Source organism: Tarenaya hassleriana, unplaced genomic scaffold, assembly GCF_000463585.1.
Source record: "Tarenaya hassleriana unplaced genomic scaffold, ASM46358v1 Cleome6, whole genome shotgun sequence".
Lineage (NCBI taxonomy): Eukaryota > Viridiplantae > Streptophyta > Magnoliopsida > Brassicales > Cleomaceae > Tarenaya > Tarenaya hassleriana.
The window spans coordinates 2598579-2609057 of NW_010968505.1; the positions used below are offsets into that span (position 1 = coordinate 2598579).

The following is a 10479-nucleotide window of genomic DNA, read 5'->3' on the forward strand; positions in this document are numbered from 1 at the left end:
TCGGGGTCGGAGTTGGGCCGGGGGATCGGGGTCGGGGCTGGAGGATCGGGATCGGTGCCGGGGGTCGGGATCGGGATCGGGATCGGTATCGGGATAGATGTCGGGGCCGGGGTCGGGATCGAGAATATATTTTGAATTTTTTGTTGGAACGTTCCAACGGATTGCGGTTGGAAATTCCGTTGGAAAATTCCAACGGATATCGGTTGGAAATTCGGTTGGAAAATTCCAACCGATAAATCCGTTGGAAATCCGTTGGAAAATTCCAACGGATTGCGGTTGGAAATCCGTTGGAAAATTCCAACGGAAAAATTCGTTGAAATTCCGTTGAAAATTCCAACGGTTTTCCAACGGACACCGTTTTCTAACGACGAAATTCCAACGGATTTATCCGTTGGAAATCCGTTGGAAACGTTAATTTCCAACGGAAATTTGGTTATTTCCAACGGATTTACCCGTTGGAAATGACCATTTTTTTTGTAGTGCCCCAGAGAACCAAAATCCTGTAACCAGTGATACCTCCACTCCTTCTGGGCTTCCTAGTGATACGGTCACCGCATATGACCCAGCAAATCCTGGTTCGACGTTAATCAACGTCAATGTATCCAATGTGACCAAACTCACGGCGGCAAATTACATTACCTGGAGTGTCCAACTCAAAGCATTGCTACAAGGCTACAACCTGGAACGTTTTCTTGACCCTGCTCAAGTTCCGAACCCAACTATTGTCAACAACAATGTGGCGACTCCAAATCCTGAATATCAGATCTGGTTTCGACAGGACAGACTGATTTTCTCAGCACTTTTAGGCTCTATATCCAGCTCATGCCAAGCCTTAGTAGCCTCTGCTCCGTCCTCTGCTGCCACTTGGACGAGCCTTGCCAATACGTATGGGAGAAGCAGTAGAGGTCACCTGAAACAGATAAAGGATCAGATGAGGAGATTCGCCAAAGGACAAAAGTCGATCAATGACTATATGCAATTCTTCAAAGTTAAGTCTGATGAACTTGCTCTTTTGGGCAAACCAATGGATCATGAAGATCTCTTAGATCTCATTCTTGCTGGCCTCGACGACAACTACAAATCTGTGAAGGACATTGTTCAGGCGAAAGATACACCCATATCTTTCATTGAACTACATGAGAAGCTGCTAAGTCATGAAGTGGATCTCCTGTCTCAACCATTAGCGACTGTAGAATCCCCCGTTACTGCTAATGCTACCCAGCAAAAACCCAGAGTTCCCTGGCGGAACAACAACAACAACTTCAGACCACCCTCTGATCAGCGCTCTGCTCGACCTCCAAACCATCAAGGTCGTGGCTATCAGGGAAGGTGTCAGCTATGTGGTACACAAGGTCACAGCGCAAAATATTGTCGACTTCTTCGACAAGGACAGAATTGGCCCAGTCACCCCTCACCTTCAGGCAGTTCTCACTGGCAGCCTACGGTGAATCAGGCTGCATTGTCTACCACCAACTCTCAACCTTGGCTACTAGATTCTGGCGCCTCGCATCATATTACCACTGACCTCGCCAACCTCTCCTATCATTCACCATACTCTGGTAATGATGAGGTCGTCATTGGAGATGGTTCTGGCCTTGAGATCACGCACACTGGTTCAATGCTCTTACCTACTGCTACTCGACCTATATCTCTGAATCAAGTTCTCTTTGTTCCCACAATCCAGAAAAATCTTATTTCAATTCATCAGCTTTGTGAATCTAACAAAGTCTCTGTTGAATTCTTCTCTCAATACTTTCAGGTGAAGGATCTAATGACGGGGGCAAAACTCGCAACATGCAAGCTTAAAAATGGCATGTACGAATGGCCTGCATCGTCACTATCCTCTGTTCCAACCAAACCTTTGTGTCTTGTCTCCTCCACTGTCAAAACCACTGCCTCGGAATGGCATTCCAGACTCGGTCACCCATCACCCGAGGTTTTATCTAGAGTTATTTCCACATTCTCTCTACCTTTGTCATCTTCGTCGAGTCGATTGTTCTCTTGTCAACCATGCTGCATTAATAAAAGTCATCGTCTTCCCTTTTCTGTTTCGTCTGTTACATCATCCCGACCATTAGAGGCTCTGTTCTCGGATGTCTGGACATCCCCTGTCCCTTCATTCGATGGCTACAGATATTATGTGATTTTCATTGACCACTTTACAAGATACACCTGGTTATTCCCACTAAAACACAAATCTGATGTTCTCAAAACCTTTACAAGCTACAAACCTCTAGTTGAGAACAGATTTCAAACTCGCATTGTGTCTTTATACTCGGATAATGGCGGAGAGTATACAGCTCTTCGACCTTTCCTTTCCACTCATGGTATCAGCCATTACACAACTCCTCCCCACACGCCGGAGCACAATGGCATCTCCGAGCGTAAGCACCGCCACATTGTAGAAACTGGACTTACTCTGCTTACCCAAGCTTCCATACCTACCTCCTATTGGTCTCTAGCATTTTTTGCAGCTGTATATCTTATTAATAGGCTTCCAACCCCTGTCCTGAACATGACATCACCATTTGAATGTCTGTTCCAGTCACAGCCACACTATACTAAACTCAGAGTCTTTGGCTGCCTTTGTTTTCCCTACCTGCGTCCATATTCACAGCATAAATTACAACCTAGATCTCAACCCTGTGTTTTCGTCGGTTATTCACTCACACAAAGCGCCTTCTTGTGTCTTCACTTGCCTTCCCAAAGAATCTATGTGTCTCGCCATGTAGAATTTGTTGAGTCCTCTTTCCCATTTCCTCGGTTACTCTCACCAACATCTACATTGTCTTCTTCAGAGTCTGTGTCCAACCCATCACTTTCACTGTCAACCCTCATCCCTATCAGGCCCTCGTACACAATGCCGGCACCAGCTGCAGTTCTGCACCCCTGTCAAAGTCCCTCACTGCCGACAGCTACAGCACCATCTACTTCAACACAACAAATCACCGCAGTCGACCAACCTCTACAATCTTCTGGCCCTGTTCCACCTCTTCCACAGCCTTTAATCTCTCCTCCCATCGAATCTGCCCAGACCTCAGAAACCAACACCCAGACCACCATCCGAAACCAACATCCTATGACCACAAGATCCAAAAATCGTATATCCAAACCAAACACCAAACTCACATTAACCTCAACTCTCACCACACCTGCCGACATTGAACCAACATGTGTGTCTCAGGCTCTCAAACATCCACAATGGCGAGAGGCTATGTCAGAAGAATTCAATGCCTTGATCAGAAACGGGACATGGTCGTTGGTGTCCCCGGATTCCTCATATAACGTTGTTGGCTGCAAATGGGTATTCCGGACTAAACGTTTACCAAATGGCTCTGTTGACAGGTATAAAGCAAGACTTGTCGCTAAAGGATTCCATCAAAGACCGGGTGTCGACTATACAGAAACATTCAGCCCCGTCATAAAACCAGCTACAGTTCGCGTAATTCTCAGTCTCGCTGCTTCTCGTGGATGGGATCTAAGGCAATTGGATGTAAACAATGCTTTTCTCCAAGGATCACTTCAAGAGGCGGTCTACATGGAACAACCACCAGGATTCCGAGACAAGGATCAACCAACAGCTGTTTGTAAGCTCCATAAAGCGATCTATGGACTCAAACAAGCGCCCAGGGCCTGGTACAACGAACTATGTCAGTATTTGCTGCAGCTAGGCTTCACAAATTCTCTGTCAGACACATCGCTATTTATCCTCAACTCTGCATCTGCCATTATCTACCTATTGGTTTACGTTGACGACATAATTATCACAGGCAGCAACCAAGCCGAGGTACAGAAGTTTGTTAACACTCTTGCAGCTCGTTTTTCGCTTAAAGATTTGGGCCAGCTCTCCTTCTTTCTCGGCATAGAAGTGCAAGGACAAAGCAAGGTATCCATCTCACACAGCAACGCTACATTACTGATCTTCTCACTCGGTATAACATGGCTGCCGCAAAACCTGCACCGACTCCCATGGCCTCCACCACAGTTCTGTCAGCCAATTCCGGCACGAAACTTGCTGATCCAACTGAATTTCGTCAAATTATTGGAAGTCTACAATATCTGTTATTCACGAGACCTGATCTTGCCTTCGCTGTAAACAAGCTCTCGCAATATATGCACAAGCCAACATCTGACCATTGGCAAGCTGTCAAGAGAATTCTACGATACATCAATGGCTCTCGGACAGTCGGCGTTTTCCTCTCTTCCGCCTCCTCACTGTCCTTACACGCCTTCTCTGATGCTGATTGGGGCGGCGACAAAGACGATTTTGGCTCAACGGGGGCATACATTGCTTACCTTGGCAGGAATCCCATCTCTTGGTCCTCGAAAAAGCAGAGATTTGCTGCAAAGTCTTCAACGGAAGCAGAATACAAATCAGTCTCATCGACAGCTTCGGAATTACAGTGGCTGATATCTCTTCTCTCTGAGCTCGGGGCAACTGTTCCAGACACACCTGTCATATACTGTGATAACATTGGAGCCACTTATCTTGCCGCCAATCCAGTGTTTCATTCTCGAATGAAACATATTGTCATTCATTATCACTACATCCGTGGGTTAGTTCAGGCACAACGGCTCCGTGTAACACACTTATCCTCAACAGATCAGCTCGCAGACTTGCTTACAAAGCCACTACCGCGGACTCGGTTCAATATCTTACGGCTCAAGATCGGCCTCGCAACCGACACCGATCTTGCGGGGGCATGATAGGCAACTACATTATAGGAGCTAACTCTGCTCCGCTCAATCTTATTGAGATTGTATATGATTTCCCAAATATTCTGTTTCCCTAAATGTAGCAACAGTACCATGTATATATTCGTATACTCATGAATGAGAATGCAAGATCAATATTCAGCAAACTCTGTTTACTATCACCTGTCTCTCCCCTGAGCTCGCTCTCCTCCTCTTCTCTGTCTTCCTCTCTTCCTCCGTCGTCTCTCCTCGCAGTCTCTCCGGCTCGGATCTGCTCGGCGTAACCGCCATCAACTCCTCCGCAGCGTCTCTCAACGCTTCTCTTTCTAAGCCCAAGGAGGGCAGCTTCGCCGATATCATCGATCGCGCTCTCGAGAAGGAGTTCAACGAGACTGACCAGAGTGAAGGTACCGTCTCTTTTTGCATTTTGAGGATTAGGGTTTTTGAATTACTCGTGTTGCTTGTTTTCAAAGATGGAATGGTCATTGAAACTGAAATGTTGGAGTCTGATTCAATGGCTTAACTATTGTACATCGTTGGGGATTTCCCGCAATTTCTGTTTCAGTGTTATTTTTAATCTTCTACTATTTTCTCCTGTTTCTGTCGAATTGGTTCATTCGTTGAACAGTTCAGGAGTTAGGTCGTAGATTGGTTCCGTAATCCATTCATGATTCGGATTTCAGGTTGGTTTCTAGAGGCGAAAACCTGACACTTGTGTTTCAATATGTAGCTAAGTCGAAGTTTTATAGCATTCTGCAATCTCCCGAAGTGGAATTGTGTGCATCTTCTAGATCGAGCTTGATTACTTAACGACATTTATCTTCTGACTGTTTTCCCAAAAAAAAAAAAATCATAGTTCGTATCTCTCGTGTTTCATACCCATTTGAAAAGATTCTCCGTTCTTATCATAGTTTTGTGATTATTGGTGGCAGCAGCTGATCCTGGAAGCTTTAACAACAGTGTAGCGGGTCAGCAGGTTGGTTTTAATGCATCCGTAGAAGGAATATATGATCATATGTATATAATTAAGTTGACAAAAAAGCTACTTCCTTTTCATAGAATTGTGTGGTCTGGTTATTGTTTGGGGGTGATATGTAGCTGCATTACTGTTATGGGTCCTCTTTCTTTGATTTTCCTCATTTATCTGGTAGCAATAAATCAATATACAGTACTTCTCTATCGAATATTTGGGCATATTTCGCCGCTATTTTCTCATTCTATGTCTGCGTTACAGTAAAAGATTGATTTAGATTTGATCGTTCCCCTTGTTGGTTGTTTAGTATGAGTATCTGAATATGGGGTTTGATTGTCGTGTTGATCAGGCTGTTCTTGAAACAGTAGCCAGGGTAAAGTCAAAGAAAAATGAGACGAAAGAGGAAAAGTAAATAAGTTCTTGTCGCTTTTAACTTTGTAACACGGGTTTTGCCTTTTTTTGGGGACAAAGATCTAATAAATGTTGTATTTTCTATAGACCATTTAAATTCCAGGAAGTCTTCTATCTAGATAATGATAACAGAGCTGAGGACACTCCGACCCTGATAGACCGAAAAGTGAGCCTCCTTGCAATGCAGTGCTTGGCCTTGTATTTTAGTTGTCATAAGCCGTATTTTTGTTCTTCAGGACAATGTCTTCATCATATCCAATTTCAAGTCAAAGTACCCAATTTTGCAGTTAGATTTGAGGCAAGAATTTTAATTTATGTATTTGTTGGGAACGTTATTGTTTGATAGCTGACTCTCGAAGTATCTGACTTGTGCTTTCTCTGCCATGTAGATTGATATCAGATTTGGTTGTTGTCATTGTATCTGCAACTTGTGGTGGCATTGCTTTCCCTTGTGCTGGGCAGCCGGTCTGCTTCTCTTGCTACCGTATTAGTTTTGATCATGAAGAATATAGGTTTCAGATGTATGTCTCAGTCTTATGATGGCTGATGAATCATTCTCAACTTATTCAGGTCATAACTGGATATTTGCTAGCAGGATCTATCGTTGGGCCTGGTGGATTGAACTTTATCAGTGAGATGGTCCAGGTATGCTGTGTTTTAATCATAAGATATGAATGTGCCAGTCTCATTGTCCGGGCTTTTGGTGGTGACGCCACTCTCTGATCTCAAATAATGGAGATGCTGCATTTATCTAACAAATGGGCTGTTTTTGGGTACATTGGTATAAGGAGCTCATTCATTCTATGGTATTGAAAAAGGTTGAACTCGTATACATTTAGAGCTGTAGAACCTCAACAAGAGATGAGAACATGCTCCTGTTATCTGATCTTACATGGGTGTTCATGCTTTCATTTTTGCAAGTATTTTTCCATGTAGGTTGAAACTGTAGCTCAGTTCGGTGTCATATTTCTGCTTTTTGCGCTGGGTCTAGAGTTTTCCACTGCAAAGGTGAGCTCATAGTCTCATATTTGTTTAGCATTACCATAGCAAACTGCAGAGTGTCTGTCCTCTTATTATGCAGCTTCGAGTTGTCCGAACAGTTGCTGTTCTAGGGGGCCTTCTTCAAATTCTTCTCTTTATGTTCCTGTGCGGTACTACGATGTCGGTAAATAAAAAAATTATCAGCAATCCTATCTTTTTCCATTTTGATCTGTGCAGCATGATCCTTTTGTTATCCTATATGAAATAATAATCTATGCATTCTCTGGTACGCTATCATGGGAACTGAGAGACTTGTAAAATCCAAGTCAGACGCACCAAAACAACACCCCAGATTTCCTGTTATGAAATCAGTCATTGTCACATGTTTCTGATCGGTTCTTTCTGCAGTTGTGCGGTGGTAAACACTCAGAAGGTGTATTTGTTGGAGCATTTTTGTCGATGTCATCAACAGCGGTGGTAATGTTCATGTTATTCATTAACACCTCCTCCTGGTGTAGTCATTGATTTCATGATCATCATGCTTCTCTATTTCTTGCTTGGAAACTCTAGGTGCTGAAGTTTCTCATGGAAAAGAACTCCACAAATTCTCTTCACGGACAAGTTACGATCGGTACCCTTATCCTTCAGGTACCTTTTAGCATTCTCATCGTCATATGTTCTCGATTGTCCCCAGCCCATATTTTAGTTGTATAGTAGTCAACCAGTTATTTCTGTTATGGTCCTTATTCAATTAGTTCTATACTTCTTTCTAGGATTGTGCTGTGGGTTTGTTATTTGCATTGCTTCCTGTTCTTGGTGGAAATTCTGGCATTCTACAGGGAGTGGTATCAATGGCAAAACTGTAAGCAAAAGACCTCAGAATATTCCATCAACATGTATTTGAAAAGAATCTCTTTTTTTTTTTGAGTCATGCTGATTTTACTCAGGGTGGTCATGTTGCTTGCTTTTTTGGCTGTTTTGTCCATTTTATCACGGACATGTGTTCCTTGGTTACTGAAGTTAATGGTCAGCTTATCATCACAGGTGCACAATTTGTCCCAGTGATAATGTTCTTCTTTCCTATCTTATGGTCAAACCGCCAAGGTTCTGATCGTTTTTATTTTTTTATCTTTGCACAGACGGACGAACTCTATCAGTTGGCCTCTGTTGCATTTCGCTTACTTGTAGCCTGGGTAAACTTTTCTTATCCTTCTTTCTCCCCACATGATTTTTGTTTATCCTTCTTATAATGTTCAGGTTGTGATCTTCTCTTCTCACCCGTTTGGAAACCATTTGATCTGCATGTTCTTCTGACCAGTGGCGGATCCAGAAAAAATTATGAGTGGGGGCAATAATTATAATAAATATATAATAAAATTAATTAAAAAAATATATTATAAAAAATATTTATATTTGATCATTAAATTTTACAATTTTTTATTTTTTAAAATATATCCATAATAACTTTTATTTATAATTGTTTAGTATTGAAGGCAATTCACTTACAGCTCCTTAAGATTTTCTAGACGCGACAGTGAATCAGGAATAGGCCCTCTCAGCCCACTTGCAAATAGATATCTGTTCATATCAACATGAGTTAATAAACTGGAATTCTGGAAACCCTAACTATAAGCAGAAATTACAAGATGTTGATTACCGATGCACTTACAGCCTGCTAATCTGAAACCAGTTTCCAATAAGATCGGGAATGTTGCCGCTTAAGTTATTGTCACTAATGAAACTGTAGAGCAAAACATTTAGTAATACAACGAGTAAGTGAAAAGAACAAATGACACAAAACCCATAAATGTACTGAACCACAGTGCAACATCAGCACAATATGCAGAACCACAGCAGCAACTTCATTTCGATTTTCTTTTTTAGCTAAGAAAATCTGAGACAGAGAAGAACTTGCATGCCAGAAAGAGTTTAAGTAAAGACCCAACTGCTTGGGATGAAAGAAACTAGTGTCATGACTTACAAATCTCGTAGCTTGACTAGTCTTGAAAGACTGCTTGGCAAGCTTCCGGTCAATCGATTGGATGCAAGTTTCCTACAAATTGAAGATGAAAAGATGGAAAATCAATTCTCTTCTTATCGTTCTTGCGTTTTAAAGGTGATCAAGATGGGGAGGTGGTACAAGTGTTCTAGGTTGATCAGGTTTCCCAGCTCGTCTGGAATAGTGCCAGAGAGTTCGTTTTCTTCAAGCACTCTGAAATTTCATCCAATAAAATCACAATAAGAGACATCCAATAAAGCCTTTACCAAAGATATAGGCATGAAGGAAAATTACTTATAAAACCACAAGTTAAAATGGGAGCATGGAGACATACAAGGATGTAAGATTTGTTAACTTTCCCAGCCAGGACGGTATGTTTCTTCTGACTCCTCTTGTATGCTTTCAGTGTAGTGATAAGTTGGGCTTAAGCCTTGAACTGGGTTCTTTCGCTGCCGGAGTTATGATATCAACTACGGATCTCGCTCAACACACATTGGAGCAAGTAAGTTTTTTGGGCATATCAGCCGAAGGCTGTAATTCCTGTGAGTATTGACAGAGGCAGGAAATTTTCAAATGACTTGAGTTTCTTTTTCTCATTTGCAAACCATTCTAAATGTTTTCCAAACATGAAAGAGAAGTAGGGCATATTCATAATATAGTAGGTTGAATATACATATCACCGGGAAGTATTTCACAAGATTCCGACTACCATACCCGAAGCTAGAAGCTAGTCATTATATTCAAGTGTAATTAGAGACAACTGAATATTTTATATTGAAGATAAGCAATGTTCATTCTGCCCTCACCTGTTTGGCTTGTCCGTAATCTGATTCAGATTCGTCCTTATTGCTGCAGATTGAACCCATTCGCAACTTATTTGCTGCTCTTTTCCTTGCGAGCATCGGGATGTTGATTAATGTGCATTTTCTCTGGAATCATGTCGACATATTGTTAGCCTCTGTTATATTAGTTGTTATCATAAAGACCACTATAGTTACAACAGTTGTTAAGGGGTTTGGATACAATAACAAGACGGCCCTGCTGGTAAGATTTTGTTTCAATTGCCAGAGATCATGTTGCTTTTCTTCCCCTGCATTTCACATGTTTCATCATGTCTAGTTTAATTCACAATCGTGCAGGTTGGAATGTCTCTGGCTCAGATTGGGGAATTTGCCTTTGTTCTCCTTAGTCGTGCCTCCAATCTTCATCTCATTGAGGTAACTAACACAACTGCTCCATACTTCACAAATAATTCGTTATTACCATGTAGTTGGAAGGATAAATTCTCATTCCTCGATTTTGAGATGATAAACTGTCTGAAAAACCTAAACCCTTGAAACAATTTCAGGGGAGACTTTACCTCCTCCTCCTGGGGACAACCGCTATTAGCCTGGTATGATGAGATCATATCGCCTTTGTT

General features: G+C 42.2%; 1 protein-coding gene and 1 long non-coding RNA gene across 2 annotated transcripts in view; one reads left to right on the forward strand and one right to left on the reverse strand.

Moving 5' to 3' along the window:
* Window positions 1–4703: 4703 nt before the first annotated feature.
* The window catches only part of LOC104799700 (K(+) efflux antiporter 6-like), a 6669-nt gene continuing 893 nt past the window's right edge, over window positions 4704–10479 (forward strand). Inside the window, exons 1-19 of the mRNA XM_010522340.1 lie at window positions 4704–4760; window positions 4847–5102; window positions 5628–5671; window positions 6018–6076; window positions 6167–6245; window positions 6316–6377; window positions 6469–6544; window positions 6650–6724; window positions 7016–7087; window positions 7161–7244; window positions 7469–7537; window positions 7631–7708; window positions 7834–7922; window positions 8008–8104; window positions 8200–8253; window positions 9466–9561; window positions 9915–10103; window positions 10199–10276; window positions 10408–10452. Coding sequence (XP_010520642.1) covers window positions 4704–4760; window positions 4847–5102; window positions 5628–5671; window positions 6018–6076; window positions 6167–6245; window positions 6316–6377; window positions 6469–6544; window positions 6650–6724; window positions 7016–7087; window positions 7161–7244; window positions 7469–7537; window positions 7631–7708; window positions 7834–7922; window positions 8008–8104; window positions 8200–8253; window positions 9466–9561; window positions 9915–10103; window positions 10199–10276; window positions 10408–10452 — 1659 coding nt within the window. The remainder of the gene's footprint in view (window positions 4761–4846; window positions 5103–5627; window positions 5672–6017; window positions 6077–6166; window positions 6246–6315; window positions 6378–6468; window positions 6545–6649; window positions 6725–7015; window positions 7088–7160; window positions 7245–7468; window positions 7538–7630; window positions 7709–7833; window positions 7923–8007; window positions 8105–8199; window positions 8254–9465; window positions 9562–9914; window positions 10104–10198; window positions 10277–10407; window positions 10453–10479) is intronic.
* On the reverse strand, window positions 8552–9442 carry LOC104799170. Its single transcript, XR_769531.1, has 5 exons — window positions 9394–9442; window positions 9201–9272; window positions 9042–9113; window positions 8718–8801; window positions 8552–8638 (listed from the first exon to the last, which is right to left on the reverse strand). It is a non-coding gene; the product is annotated as an uncharacterized LOC104799170 (long non-coding RNA).